This window comes from Calidris pugnax, unplaced genomic scaffold, assembly GCF_001431845.1.
Source record: "Calidris pugnax isolate Ruff unplaced genomic scaffold, ASM143184v1 scaffold82, whole genome shotgun sequence".
Classification (NCBI taxonomy): domain Eukaryota; kingdom Metazoa; phylum Chordata; class Aves; order Charadriiformes; family Scolopacidae; genus Calidris; species Calidris pugnax.
This window is the reverse complement of record NW_015090833.1, coordinates 4,006,302-4,022,432: the sequence shown is the minus strand read 5'-3', so window position 1 is coordinate 4,022,432 and position 16,131 is coordinate 4,006,302. Positions and strand designations below refer to the sequence as shown.

General features: G+C 39.1%; 1 protein-coding gene across 5 annotated transcripts in view; it reads right to left on the bottom strand.

The window, feature by feature from the left end:
* PRDM2 (PR domain containing 2, with ZNF domain) overlaps positions 1-16,131 on the bottom strand; it is a 60,094-nt gene that overhangs the window by 8,342 nt on the left and 35,621 nt on the right. For 4 of the 5 annotated variants that reach the window (XM_014941428.1, XM_014941426.1, XM_014941430.1 and 1 more), the window contains 2 exons: positions 14,874-14,984; positions 9,369-13,734 (listed from right to left, as the gene is read on the bottom strand). In XM_014941428.1, coding sequence (XP_014796914.1) covers positions 9,369-13,734; positions 14,874-14,984 — 4,477 coding nt within the window. Of the gene's footprint in view, positions 1-5,828; positions 7,434-9,368; positions 13,735-14,873; positions 14,985-16,131 lie in introns of those variants that run through there. The other variant, XM_014941427.1, reaches the window with a different exon arrangement.

Here is a 16,131-nt window from a genome sequence, read left to right as displayed (position 1 = left end):
GGGGGTGGATAAATGAGATTTCTGGGCTTTCTGCTCCCAGTGAGAACTAAAACATCACGTTGCTGACCCAACTGGCGTGTGCTCTCTTGCACTGGCGTATTGCTTAATGGGAAAGCAAATACACAAAACAAGGACTTGGAAAAACATCAAGCACCAATTACATGAACATTTTTTTTTTTTTGAGTGAAATAAAATATTTAGCAGGACAAAAATTTTGTGGATAGAATTTTCTTAAGGAGGATGACTCTCTTTTCTGCAGGAGTCCTGTCTCTGTGACAAAAAGTGGGGGAGCAGCAGAAAGTATCTTTAACATGCTCCACTGCAGCTATTTTGAGACTTACGTGCGTTTATTTATGAAAACAGTCAAAAAGCTGGATCGTGTCAGGCTTTTATCTTGCAATCACGTGACGCTAAAGGACACAACATGAATATTATGATTTTATGGTCAGGCCTTTCATGAATGTAAACTGGAAAAACCTGTTACGGAGATCCTTGCATTCTCAGCTCTGCAGAAGATACCCCGCAGCACTCTCTAACCACAGCTGTTCAAAGAACTCAGTACCTTTACAGAAGCATTAACCACAATAACTCCAAGATTCCTCTGTTTCACCCAGGTGTTCTACACTTCCAAGTTTCTTCATTTGTTGACTTAGTTCCACTCCCAGTGAAATCCTGCTTCAGACTATTAATTTCAGCGATGGACACCAAACCAACACAGAGAACTGTTGGAAAAAAAAAATCTCACACCATGCCTACAACTCACCAGGGGAACTACCTAAAATTAATCTATCAATACCACTTTACTTAAACATAACTAGCTTTTTCAAAGGCAGCCAGTGATCTAAGTACCACTTCAAAGGGATTCGGCACTGAGGATGGCTACTGAGCTTTTCGAAAATCAGTCTCCTTGATGGTACTTCAAACTGAGCTCAAGGAAATTATTAGTAACTTTAAGAAATTTTGGTCTAGGGCTATAAATTTAGATGAACAGTATCATATCAGCAATTTATCTTCCTGCCCTTTTAAAGAAGCACAGAGCATTGTGCGAGCCAAATGGTGAAGAATGTTGGATTAAAAATAGAGGTACTCAAATGCATGTTCTACACTGTCAAGTAATCTAATCTGATAATTTGATAAAAAGTTTGTATCTACTAAGTCACATTCAGAACAGAAAAAGAATGAGAAAACTCTATCACACACAGGGAAGACTGTAGCTGATTTTTATTTGGCTTTATAAAGAAACGGTTACTCCAAATGAGTTCAAAATGATTACTGATGGGTAGCAGAACTAATACGACCCCTCAGCCCCGCACATCTCGGCGAGAAACCACTGAACAAAATGGGCTTTTGATTTAAAAATACAGAAGAGTGAAAGCATTTGCCATAATGAATGGGGAACACAACATCAGTCAGACTTCAGCAATAGCAGAGCCTGAGTGTGTGTGCAACTCCTCAAAGCATGCAAGGATGGGAAAATTCCTTATTTCTCATCTGCCTTCCTACCTCCTTCCACACTGCAACGGCCTAGCAGAAAACACAGCACCTAAATGAAATGCTAAATAAATTCTGCCATCAAGTCACAGCTGGAACATGACTACCTGCTGCTCACATTCGGTCTGTCCAAGAGAGCGAGTTCGCTCCGTCTGCCTGGCGCTGCCAAAGCCCAGTCCCTCCCAGAGCAAGATTATTACCCTTTTTTGACTGACCCAGGGCTTCGAGTGCAAGTCTGAATGCTGCTGTGGCTCTGAAAGGCTGCACACCTCCAGCATAACGCCGCCTCGCACTGTGCAGCCTGAGTGCTGAGCCTGCAACTCTGAAAAATGGAGCATCACCCGCTGAATAATCAAAGCTGTTCCTCACAACCCTTTGGCAGCTCCAAACCATGACTCAGAGACCCTGCACGGCTTGTGCAACATGAAAGTCTTACGAAAAATAAGCAGAGATCCATACAAACAAAGCCCATGTTGCTGATTACTATACTATGTTCCACAAACCACTTGAGCTTTGAATAAATTAGGAAAATGAAGCAGCTCTCCCACTCTTAAGAAAAAGCCTCCCTCCAACTTGGTGCCTGCTCAAGCTCCCCTTCGAGCTTCAGCATTTTACTGCCTTGTATCTGGGAGGGAAAAAAAGTGAGAGGGGGAAAAGCAGTATTACAATGCTCTTTTTCAAATACACCCGACCAAAAACATTTTTAGAGACATACTAAGAGAAGTAAACATGCAGGATCAGCAAACTGAGAATGAAAAGTGATGAAGTCTGCATGGGAAGCAGCAGCCAGAGGTGATTCAATAGCAGCAAGGCTTCCTCTGAACTAAGGAGGAGGTTTAAAAGCAGATAATGGCCGAAGAGACTGTGGTCCAGAGACGGACTGGAACTCTAAACCCTCCTGTAGAGATCTCGCATCAGACACTGGATGCTTTACACCAACCACTTCCTTCCCTGCTCTTGGTCTAATGCTCTATTTGGGTTGGAAACAGGCGGGTTGGGGCCCTGCCCCACTGTAAGGGACGAGCACAAGGCAGCACTGGCTTCAGCTCCAGCTCGAGCATTACCTTGGCATTAATTTCACTCACAAAATACCTATAAGACATGATATAAAATGCAAAGACAAGATTCCAAAGAAAGCTCAGGAAATACAATTAAGTCACTCACACGTATGGAATAAAGACCTATCTTAAATAACATCAATGTTTTTCATAGAATCATAATCATAGAATTGTCTAGGTTGGAAGGGACCTTGAAGATCATCGAGTCCAACCATCAACCTAACACTGACAAAAAAACCACCACTAAACCATGTCACTAAGCACTATGTCAATCCCTCTTTTTAAATACCTCCAGGGATGGTGCCTCAACCACTTCCCTGGGCAGCCCATTCCAAGGGTTAATAACCCTTTCAGTGTAAACATTTTTCCTAATATCCAATCTGAACCTCCTCTGGTGCAACTTGAGGCCGTTTCCTCTTGTTCTATTGCCTGTTCCTTGGCCATTAACTTTTCATTGTCTAATTTGGTGTGTAAAATGGACCATGAGCAGTACATCTGATGTATCACACCTTTCTCACAGTTTTATTTGCATCTTCCTCTGAAATAGCTTCCCTCGCCTCCCCACTCCTCCAAAAGATACCAGCAGGTCCTACCTAAACCCTCTTCCATTCAACAGCTGCTGGTCACTTTTACAGCAGCTCTACCTTATGAATCAAGTTACATGGGTTCTACCAAAAAAAATAACAGTATACAGCCAGATAATTAAAATGCATCACATAGCATACATAAACAGGAAACAAACTATGTTTTTTTTTTTAACTTCAATCTGAATACCAGCTTTGTTGAAATCTCTTAAGCATTTGAATTTGTCCTTTATTCCCAAGAATTTTCTAAAGCATCTCTTTTGAGCAGCCTTTAGCTCCCAGTTCACTGGATACTGGAGAACCGTCCGTCCACAAAGTTTAGGCAAAGCAATCCACTTTAAAAATTAATTCAGATTATTGTGACCATGTAGATGAAGCTTTACGGAGTCCCCATTAAAATTCCATAAGATGTGTGCCTCCACCTGTTGAGTACTTTTCAAAACTCCAGGTACGGCTTAGAAATACCAAACATGATCTAGTATTAATTCTCTAAGTATTAATATAAAAAATACTGTTTAGGGGTGACCTAAAATCAGCTTTGCTCTATGTTGGTATCAAAGTATCTTTAGTTACTACTATGAAATTTCATGCTCGTCCCAAGCATTTCTTTCCAACTCTTTACCAGTTTATTTAATTCACTAGAAGATGTGGAAGTTTACCTCTTTTTCATAATTCACTTACCACAAAAGCTCAGATCCGAAACAGCATGCACTTCTTGTTCAGAATCTATCTTTTAGCTCACTTTCATCACGAATAGTAGAATATCACGTGGCTCATATAGATCTCACGTTCAGTAAATAAACACTGGAGTTAGTATGCAAGGTCCTCCAAGTTCTGTTTTTAAGGCCCTTCACAAGCTATTTATCTGTCACAGGTTATCACTTGCAACTGAGCTTCTTAACTGGACTCCAGTAAAAGCCCGTAGTTTTGGAACCAAAGTCACAAACCTCAGAAAGTGAAGGGATTGCTATTCATTTCTACACGTGAAATGAAAATTTACACATCAAATTGCCAGAATCTCATTTTCTCTGACATCTCCCTAATGAAAATCATCAGGGCCTGAACTAGGACACTCTAAATAAAAGGCTTACAATACAAAATGCCAATAAAACATAGTGCCAGAGATACAGCAGCCTCAATCAACCACAGGCAGCGCTCACAGGGCAGGACAGGGCAGGACACTCTGCATCACCTGGACTCTCTCCTAACGCCCAGGCTTCAACACGCTTCAGAACATCCCCTGATGCAAGCTGGTTTTAACTCCTTCTAGCAAAGTGGATAACGAGGGGGGAACAAAAAGGTAAACACGTGTTAGATCTGCCATCTCCATCCACACTTCAGCATCACTGTTTTTATTAAACTGACTGGCACGGCAGTCGGTCTCTGCAAACAGGACAAGTTTAATTGTTTTCATCGCCTGTTTGGATGCATTTCAAGAAATGTCAGCACTTCATGGGCATCATTACAGCTTTATCGTTGCATGCAGATCATAAAGAGGCAGCTGTAAAAGCCACAGAAATGCAATTATGCAGATGAGATGTAATAGTAACTATAAAAGTTGTCGGTTTCCTATCTGTGATGAGAAGTCTATTTAGGAATGAAACTTCAGCTCTCAGTAAGAGAAGGAAGATCTGAAATTACTAGTGAAGGAGAAGTTTACATCCCACCCTCGGTAACTCCAAAATGACAGGAGAGCTTTAACCATTTTTCTTGTTTCCCAATTGTTATAAAACATCCAAATACAACTATGGGTATCCAAAACAAAATGGTCTGACTTTGGTAAATTTAGTAAAAACCTAATAAATACAAAAAACTTCACTGTAGTTGTCCTGCCACCTAATTGATATAATTGCTGCTGTAAGACAGACTAAGAATTCACCTCTTTAATCGTGGTGCAACCATCAAACCACAGTGTTTGTTATCACAATGCAGATGTGCCTGCAAAAACACTCAATGTTAGAACTTGTGCACCATTGTACCAGGTTTTCCCTATTAGTTAAAAATTCAGGAAAAACTTAGTTACAGAGAGGATTACACATTCAAGGAAGAACATATCACATGAGAAAACAAACGGAGTTCTTGCCAAAGAATCTTATTCAAACAGAAGGATTAATTCAAATAGACAGCTACATAAAATATTAACTTACTACTGGATGAGTAATGAACATGCTGAGAAATGGGCTACTGTAATATTGTAATTACTCCATCCAACTGCCACACTAATACAGACACAGACTCTTCCAGCTCCACTGCAGGAGGCAGAATGTGTGTCTTGGTGGTGGATCACAACATTTGGGACTGGACTAGATAGATGATCTATAGGTCCCTTCCAACCCCTACCCTTCTGTGATCCTGTGTGATTCCAAAATTCTCAGAGCCAGACATATTTCCATGTTTTTTAAAAATTATTTCACAAGTTTAAAGCATATAAAATTAAGAGTATCACAATACCAGAAAAAGTTTAATCAGTGTGCGCAGTTTTAAGTAAAATAGTTTAAATTTATTAACTGTGTCCACAATGAAAGAAAATAAAATCTAAGACTAACTCAGAAGTGTCAAATTGGTCTAAACTTGTTCCAGTGAGCTGGGTGTAGGCACCTAAAGGCTGCAAGCACACTTAATTCCTTCTAGATGTACATTGTTTCATTTTTCGGGGTACATCTGGTTTCCATACAAAAGGCAAGTTTCCAATAAATTTGTAAGAAGTTTACTTTATTGGTTACAGTTCTATAAAATGTGTCAGGATAGTTCCATCTAGTTGGTCATTAAGTGCTTGCAACACCACAGAGACTCTTTAATACATCTGCAATTTCCATGATGGAGGAGAAAAATCCCTCTTCAGTGGCTTACCTGCACGTACAGTATCTTCAGCAAGGCTACAATGTTCAAAAGCAATGACAACCCCACTTTTATGTCAAATTTTAATTTTTAATGTTTGCATTAGAATAGTCTTTATATCACTCTCCAATAGAAGAAACAATATAACTAACAGCAAACTTTTAATACAGGAACATGCTCCAAGATTAACAACCCAAAATGAAAACAAAATGAAATTAATGTAAAATGTAAATCACATATAGTACAATTGAAGTGTCCAAAACAATTTAAATAATTTTAAATATTTTATTTTTTTAAACTTGCTACAAATGCTTTATACAATATTTCAACATAAAGTCCCCATAACAGAAATGTAACAAAATGGGAATGATAGTGAAAGTGAAAGTTAAAGTGGCACAAATTCACCAAACAAGTATTAAACTACAAATTTTAAGAGGTAGATTACTTTTTAAGTCAAGGACAAAAAATAGAAGGGGTGGCTGTATAAAGAAACTAGTCACTTTCCATCGATTCTGTCATTAACCTTGAAAGCTCTATGAACACGTGACAAATGGCATTTCCATAAAAAGCTGTTATGAACAACAGACCAATTTGTTGTCTTAAGTTATTAGATAGAGGTGTACGACCTTTTAGAGTAATTATATATTTAACTTTCAAAATATACAGGTACGCAGTCCTGGTCTAGCCTTCTCATCGATAAAAAGATACACTGAATTCATTATATATATGGCATTTAGAAACTGATACCGGTATTTCATTGCTATATAAAGTTTCATTTTCAGGTATAAATAGGAATTTGGAAAAATCCATAAAACATCCAAATCAGGCTGTTTCCCACTCTATGCTGGACATCTAAAAGACTCGGAAGGTGAGGAGAAGGTGAGAAGAAAAGGAAACTCTGCCATGATAAGTTGGCCTCTACAGATTCATTTAGACAAAAGCTTTAAGAGATTTAATACATGACAAAAATACTTTTGAGTGCAGCAACATTTGTTGTCCCTGAATCTACACTGAATTATTGACAAGATTAAGGAACCTGCTTTGCCAATTACACAACTGAACTGTCTCTATGCCATTCACAAAGGTACGGACAAAACCAGGATTGAAGCAAACACAAGAGCAAAAGATTTGGTTTCGTTAATCCCACCATTTCTTTTGATGGTTTCACGTGGGTTTTGTTCTGTTTTTAATAGTACCCTTCTCTTATCTGAATCATCCTGTAGCACAGCATATGTGTCAGGCATGAAATGAAAAAGAAAAAAATCTATGCCTGACACTGAATATTAGCAAGAAGCCTGCAGGCAATTTTATGGCTGTGAGTCAGCTTCAGCTGGTTTCGCAAGCTTGGTGGATTTCACATCCATTGGCGTAGTGCTTATCCTAAGTTGAGCATGCACCAGCTCTACCATGTCATTAAGGGACTTTTTTGTTTGTTTGTTTGTATTGTTTTTACAGGAGATTCCTAGAAAATAAGAAACAAAAACTGGAGATAAATGACAAAACAAACTATTTGTGAACGGAGTATGTTTACACAGAAAAACTGAAATGTGAAAAACAAATCTGGAGACAAATATTACATAAAGCGAGTTTTGAAAAAATATTAAGATTCCCTGGGGGGAAAAGAACCCCACAACCCCACAGTGCCTACAGAGCAGAACCGCAATTAGCCTGTGCTGACATCAGTGTATGAAGGCAAAATACTCTTCATGCTATATTCTTGATATAAAAAAAAAAGGTGAGGAATCTGGATTTATGAACATGATTTCAGAAACAAAAAGCAAGAATTCTTCTAATATAACTACTCATTAAACCAGTAAGGCCTGCAAGCTGCCAAAGTAAACTAAAAGTATTTGAGACAGTCAAGGAAATCTTGCCCCCAGGTGCATTGTTATTTACCCCAAATGCTACTGAACAATTTCCATATGCACAGATTTCCAACTACTCGGTTATTTTGCTTAAGGTCAAATGATTAATTTAGATGGAAAGATGTGTCATTCTGGCTTCAAATTCTACTGATCTGTTCTGGCATCATGTAAAATACAGTTTCACATGTAACATTAAGAGAGCAGTTGATGAGAATTAAGTAACACAAAGATGTGTATGTCCCAAGAGAACAGGCCTGGCAGACATTTCTTGTTCCTTAAAGGCATTTTTTACACCATTAGTCTCCAAATTCCAGTAACATTTTCCTCCTTCAACAGCCCTTAACGTGGGTATTGACTATTTTTAAGTCAAATTCTTCTCTAGCACTGGAAATAATTCAGTTATACTGAACTTTTACTTTACCAAGTACTTCCTCAACATTTCACCTCGGAGGTCCTCAGCGTAGGACACACAAGCTGCCAACAGTCTGGATTCGGACGCTTGGTGACAAATTCTACTGGGGGACACTTGTTCTAATGCAGGCTCCCCCTCCTCCCCTATCAATTTATTTGATAAAAAAATACTACCCTCAGCCATAAATCTGGTGTTAATCACGGCCATGCACTGCAATTAGCAAAACCAAAAGAACTCCTAATTACCAGTGAGCTTTGTGAAAGTAACTCAGTAAATCAGATATCTATTTCCAAGAATAACAGGGCAGGAAGGTGCTAATAAAAGTTACAAACCGTTTGCAAAATACCCTACTGATCTGAGAGACTACATGAAGACGTAAATTGGGACTCAGGCACGTAGAATAAGATTTTATTTATTTATTGAAGTATTACCCTTTCTTGTGATTAAAATGCTTCTTCTCAAAAAAAGAAATAGAACTTTAATTATAAAATTTGTTTATACTGAAACATAAAAGCATACTTCTAACAAATTTACATGTTCATGTAACTTTTCTTACATGTCTATTTCCCTTATATTAAATATTTAATGATCTGACTCAATTAGTATGCACATACATTTTTGAAGTATTTGGTCATGGTTTTTTTTTATATGATATGCAGAGAATGTTTTTTATTAACCAACAACACAAGTTATTTTAGTGAGTAAAAAATGCAGTCATGATTTTTAGCTCAGCGAACCGCCACAAACTCAATCTAGAATGACTTGGGGCCACCATATACGTTAAGATACCAAATACAAGGTCATTGTCTCCAATAACATGAAGTTTAATGACGTTCAGTTTATTTGCACTCAGGTATTGACATTTTTTTCCAGACTTTTCAATTCAGTTCATAATTAAAGATATTCTCTATACAAACTATGTATTATTTCATGACAGCATGACAAAATGCATCAAGTATGTACATCATACCTCAGCATGACTGAGCTACTTAACCATGTTTTCGAAAATGCAACCTTTTTTGTTTTATTTAAGTATGAGAAACTCAAAAAAGACAAGAAAATTGGCAAAACAGCAAGCAACATCTTCCTGTGTTGTTTCAACTTCAAATGAAATGCTTACCTGAAATCTTTTAGTTCTTGCTTTGTACTGCTTTCATCTTTTTTGTTTTCTGCTGCCTCTGCGTTTGCCGCCTGCTGTAGGCTTCGGGTAATAGGTCCTCCAATCCTCTCTCTGGATTTTACAGTGAATCTGTCTGCCTTTTTCTTACTTGCCACAGCAGCCTTACTTGGCAACCCAGCTTTATTATTCCTTTGCATTCTGACGTGCAATTTCCGGGACGCTTTGCTTGAGATTCCAGAGGAACCATTCTTAGCGACCTTAGTTTTTTTCCCATCAACATGGGACATTTTGGACACTCTTACAGGACTAGAGTTCCTCAATGACGAAGACGAATTTGGCTTTTTAGATCGCATGGGAGGTACAAACTTAACATTTTGTTTTGATTTGAAGGATGCAGAGGGAAGCTGGATTTGTGCAGGTCCTGAGGTCCGTGCTCTCGTCTTACCCAAGTGCGGCTGCATGCTCTGCATTTTGATTTCCGCATCTGCCGTTCGCCTGCGCTGGTTGTTGCCTTTATCACTGCTCACTGGCGAAGAAGAACTTGCACCTTTTTTTGAAGCATTCTTTTTAGAAGAGGGAGAGATGGGTTTTTTGGGACAGCTGTATGACGCGTGCTTATTCAAACTTCCAATGTAAGTAAACTCTCTGTTACAGTAGGGGCAGATGTGAGGGTCTGACTCGGATGAATTACTTTTCAATTCTGCCTTCTGCTGGGCAGATTTCTTTTTTTGCAAGATAGCTTTCTGAACAAGCTGATTTTTCTTTTTCAATGCACTTATTTTTAGTTTATTTGAGGACATTTTGCTCATCTCAACATTGAAATTAAGTCTTTTAGGCTGACCCATTCGTCTGAAGGCATTCTTTCCAGGCCCGGCTATGACAACCATGCCGTTCTTAGGCTGCACTGTCTGTTTCAGTGGTACTGGGTTTTTTTTAGGTGTGTATCTCTTTTTATCACTGGCAGATGCACAGGCCAAGATGTGTTTGTGTAACTCGGGCATGTTATCAACACTTTTCCCACATTTTGTGCATCGAATGGCAGTAGTAAAAGTCTGTGGAATATTGTGGGTAGTGAAGTTCGTTGCAGTAACCCCAATACCCATAGGATTGCGATGGTGATACTGAAATGGAGGTGGTTTAAAGCTTGGGTAGTGTTGATTGAGGCCCATACGAACATCTGGATCTTTAGATTTTACTCCAGAAGCCATTATTTTTATAGTAGTATAAAGCTCTTCAGAGGAATCATTTAGATCTTCATCCTCCTCCTCTTTAGAAGGTTCCAAAGAATCTTCTGGCAGGCTCTGCATGTGCTCCACATTGGCCTTACTGGGGTCAGTAAAATTCTGGGGTCTCAAAGTTCCACTTTCAAACTCATGATGTGTGCACTCTTTGTCTGGATGGAGATCCCGCTGATGCTGTTGCAAATTGCACAAAAAAGCAAATTCCTTTTTACAGACCGAGCAAACAAAGATATTTCCTACACCATGAAGCAGAAAGCGATGTTCCGACAAGTCTGTTTTATCCCTAAAAAGCTGTACACAGAATTCACATTTGAAGGGCCATTCTTCAGCATGAATGGATAAATGCTTCGTTAGGTCTTTAATAGAAAGAAAAGGTGATTCACAGACATTGCACACAAAGCTTTTATTGAATGTTTCCTGCACTATTCCTGATTCGCTTGAAGTATGAGGATCTTCTCTCGCTTTCTGTTGTTCATGTTCAGCTTCTTCCTGTTTTATTATTGGGAGAGTATTTTCAAGATTATCAGCAGAGGAAACAACAGAAGAAACTACAGAAAGAGGTGGTGGAGATGGAGATGATGAAGAGGAGGAGAAAGAGGAGGAAGAGGAAGAAGATGATGAGGAAGAGAGCGTGGGAGGACCAGGCGATGCAGCAGAAATAAGAGGTTCAACAGAAGGAACAGGAGATGGAGAAGGAGACACGGTAGGTGAAAGAACTGGCAGTGGGGACTGGGTAGTAGTGTTGGAAAGCGGCGATGGGCAAGAAGAAGTGTTAGTGGCACTGGCAGAGACATCGGGAATTGGTAACGGCATCGTTGGAAGAAGGGGAGGAGGTGATGTAGCCACTGTTAAGACAGGTGGGCAGGGTGGTGGGGATGGATGGTGGGTTGGTGTTAACAAAGGAGGCAGCTGGCACACGGAGGGTGCAGCAGATGCTGGTGGCACCGGGGAGACAGAGGAACTAAGGGGCTGAATGTCAACAGAAGCCGATGCAGATAAACTGGGATCCACATTAGGTTCTGCCTGAGGCTCCAGGGCTTTGCTTGGGCTCGCACTCTTGTTTACAGCGAGCGTGCTGTCTGTGGCTGCATCCGTGCCGTTGTACTCGTTCAGCAGAACCTTCTGTAACATGCAAGTGGTTGGCTTCTTCTTTTTAACACCACTGCAGGTTGGCTGTATGGAATTTTCCTTATATTCCCTAATTTCAGCATCACTGCAAGGCTTCTTCTGCACACTTAAATCTAAAACAGATTCCCAGGGAACCTGATTCTTATTTTTGACATCAGACCTTTGTTTCACACCACTAGATAAATCCAGGGGCTGCTGGTTGCACACGTTGCCGAAAGTCGGAGCTGCTGTCCAGTCTTTTGATATTTTATAGTCTTCGAAGCAAAGAGGGCTCAAAGTCTCTTTTTCCTCCCTTCCAGTCAGGCTCCAAGCAGGTGAGTTGCTGTGGCTTTCCAACTTTGGCATTTTTGAACTCCGAATATTATCATTCCACACAGTTTTTCCTTCACCTGATTTGACAAAGTCTCGAAGTACTGGGCTGTGCTGTGGAGAACTGGGAGGAGAACTGGTCCTTCTTTTAAATCTACTGGATACTGGAGGCAAAATGGGCGATGATGTAACAGAAGGTCCTAGTTTAGGGATTTCACTTGGCGGAGTTATCTTCGTGCTGTCCTGTGTCTGAAGAAGCTGTTTTAATTTTGATGACAAATAGACACCTTTTTCTTTATGAAAAGGTAAGCTTTCTGTTGAAATGCTAAGAGGGACATTTAAAGAACTAGTAGGAGTTATGGGTTCTGGGTCTATTTCAGTTTTTATTTTTGGTACAAGAGGAGGGCTGGCAGTTCTCCTCTTTTTGGACTCATTGCTCCCACTGCTCGAGGGTTCCTTGGGAGGTTCGTTCACATGTGTTTGTGTAACCTTTAAATTTGAGGATATTTCCACCGTGACTGGACTGATTATACAATTTAGTCCATACAAGTCTGCAGAGTTGGACTCCATCTGAATCACATCACAATTGCTAGTGCTGCTGTTGGACTGAATTTTGCCATCAATATAGTAATTTAAATTTTCAGAGATATTGCTGGAAATATCCATAATATAGACATCATCTACTTCACCTTCCTCTTCTATTTCTGTACTTGCGATATATACACTCTGCACTGGTGTGGCCTGCTCTGTCTGAAGTGGTGGCTCTTCAGTAAAGTATCCTTTTCTTCTGACACCTTTGGGAATAAGATGACGCTCATGAACCCTACGCTGATGCCTCCGCATGTTGGTATGAGTTCCAAAAACCTTTTTGCAGTATTTGCATGGATGCAATTCTTTGGGCTCCTTATTTTCTTCAGCAAAAGCGGAGTTTGACATTTCTTGGGAAACTTTCTCAGAATCCAAGACAGCAGAGTCTTGCACAAGATTGGAAGCGTTCAGGTCATCTTTAAGACCATCATCCACAATTACTTGGTTATCAGCAACGTTATCCAAGTGTTGTGATGACGTTAGTGTTAAGAATGGTTTCCTTTTTGGCCCTGCCTCATGGCGCCTCTCATGTCTCCGCCTGTTAATTTGAGTACCAAAGGCTTTCCCACAGTATCGACACTTGAAAGCATGGTTAATAGTAGAGATATGGATGTGCATGTGGCGTTCAAGTCCTTGCTTTGTTGTAAACTTCCTCTCACAATGCTGACAGGGAAACATGAAAGTTTCCTGAACATCACCATTTGATTCACCTCTCGCTTTTGGAATTTTCACAACCAGTTTTTTCTTTGGAGAGCTTTCTGGAGATTCTTCTGATGTACTCTTTTGCTCTTCCATAGAGTCTAACTTTTCTTCGCATATCAAAGGCATTTCAGCATTTTCTTTAGGCATATTGGTATCTTCTATATCCTCTTCATCTTCCTCTTCGTCATCGTCCTCCTCTTCATCATCATCTAAATCATCCGATGCACAGTTTATTGCTTCTGCTTGTTTGTCTTCAGTCACTATTTGTAGTTCACTAGCAGGACTGGGGATCATCAGCTTTGGAAGTACATCTTGGTTTACCATTTCCTGAATCACAGCTGTTTGTTCCAGGGACAGCACAGCAGAAACAGAAGGCGTTTCATCTTCCTCTTTATGACCTGACACACAAAGTATGAAAAGAAAAGCATGAGGCATTTTTACCAAACACTTCAAAGTACACTACAGCTTTCTTTTACTTTTTCCTCTAACACAACATATCTAACATTTATGACCCAACACAATACCGTTACTTCTCACTCTTGTGATTCAGCACTGAGTGTAAAACTGTATTCAAAAGTTTCCTTCCTGGAACTTTAGCAAAACGTAGGCGACTGCCTATACTTAACAGAGATCCTTCAGATTGAACGTTGTGGCCAAGAAACCTGAAACTGTCTGACGAATACCAGAACATTTCAAGGTAGACTTCAGAACATTTCAAGAAATCTCCAAAAAGCTTTCACTGACTTTTCGTACAACAAATAAGCATCAGGAAAGTACTGCAATACATGTAGATAAAATTTTGGATTTTGACCATTTTCCCCAAATTGTTAACAATAAAACAATTTGGATTTGTACTGTAACACACGGCAAGGTGTACCTTGTACCTGGAATAGAATTTCTATTCTTTGTATCAGATCTATTAATCATTGCCTGAATGGCTACTTCCTACACTTCTGAATCAGAGTCTGCGTGCATCTCATTTACTAGTGTGAATGGATTCTTAATTCGCACCTCTACATGCTAGTTTTACCTATCTGCTGTCAGATACATCCACTGCTGAAGAAAATAGCTTTGCTGCCAATTCACACAATGTTGCAGAAGTGGTTACACATATAGAACAAGAAGCTCCTCTCCATCTTTAGGACAAAGAGCATGCTTAGCAAGGCAGTGCATTAGTACGGTGGGGATTTTTCCCCTTGACACTGACTTCTGTTAAATAGCAAGAAATAATGACTATATAACTAACTTCCTAAGACATTATTTTACAATAAGGACTTTTATCTGTCTTCCGTTCTAAGGAGTTTGGATATGTCTAAATCTTACAGTACATTAGTTTTTTCCTCTTGTCACAACTGCATGCTTAATGACGTACTTCTGATATCCAAGTTCCTGACTAATAAAAAAGTTGGGCAAACAATATAAACACATTCACTTTGCTACACTAACGTAACATGCGAATACACTAAGCATGACCAAAAGTGTGTTTTGATTCAAAAAGGTAGTTAGAAAGAAAGTAATAGGATACTTGAGAACTTACCCTCCTTAGAATCCCTCATATCTGCAGAAGTAGAATCCAAATCAGGCTTTTTCTGCTTTGTATCTGCTGCCTTCTTTCCCTTGTTTTTACCTTCCTGAGTTTTTCTCTTTCCTGGGGAGAAAGAAAACCAATGTTTATTATTTCTCTTCAATAATTTTTATTTTTCATATTTGACTGGCAGAATTAATACACCCATCTTTGGAGTATAACACACCAATTTTCCCAAGAAATACAAATGACAGATCAGTAAGAAGGACAGCATTCAGACTAAGCAGTAAGGCTCTAGAATCCATAAGAAATTAAAAGTAAAGATAACGATTGTCTAAAAATCTGAGACTCCTGAATATTTTAGTCACTTTCAAATCAAGAATAGACTAACAGAAACGTGTTGGCCAGACTTAACCAGCTCACATCATAGTTCCCCAATAATGTCATATGGCTATTAAATTACTGTATCTTATACAAGTATATGAAGAATATGAAATTTCTTCATATGCTATTAATCCTTAGTGTTAACTGGAAAAACCTCATGAAGTAGAAACACATAGAGGCTTCTCTACTTGTACGAACACTCTGAATAATGACTTTATGAATAGAGTTATAATAAAAGCAATGAAGTAGTAACATTGTAAGAGGACTAACGGCAGCATGATCTTGACCAACAAAGCAAAGACAGTAAAACCAAATTAGATGGAACTGGGTAATAGTAAAACAAAGTAAAACATCACGTCCACTAGCACAAAGAAGTTTGCTAATGCTTTCTGTTAGCAAAATTAAGCAGCATGTATTACTTGTACAGGATGATGAATACAATGAAGATTAAGGCAAAATGGCATTATGCAAAAACCTAATCAGTGGCGCAAGATGTAAAGACAATGAAAACTTAATTTACCAATACACTACAAAGTTATACTGCTATTTTTTTCCATTAACCTTAAAGATTCAGTCCTATAATATACAGAAATTGAGATAAAGACTGTGTAATAACAAATGAAACACTAAGGTCTTCCAATTCAATTCATTGCTATGACTATATTCTCCATTCAGAACGGTTATTTTACATACAACAGTGTGGTTGAGACACCAGTTGCCTTTGAAACATCACACTTCTACACACCACCTCTTAGGAACAAGAATTGTCCAGGAGCAGCAATCCAAATTCCTCCTTTGCTTCCACTAAGACACAAAATGCTACATTTTAACACACTGACCCTTCCCTCTAATCAGAAGCGTGCATCATAGCCCTAAATCCATTTCT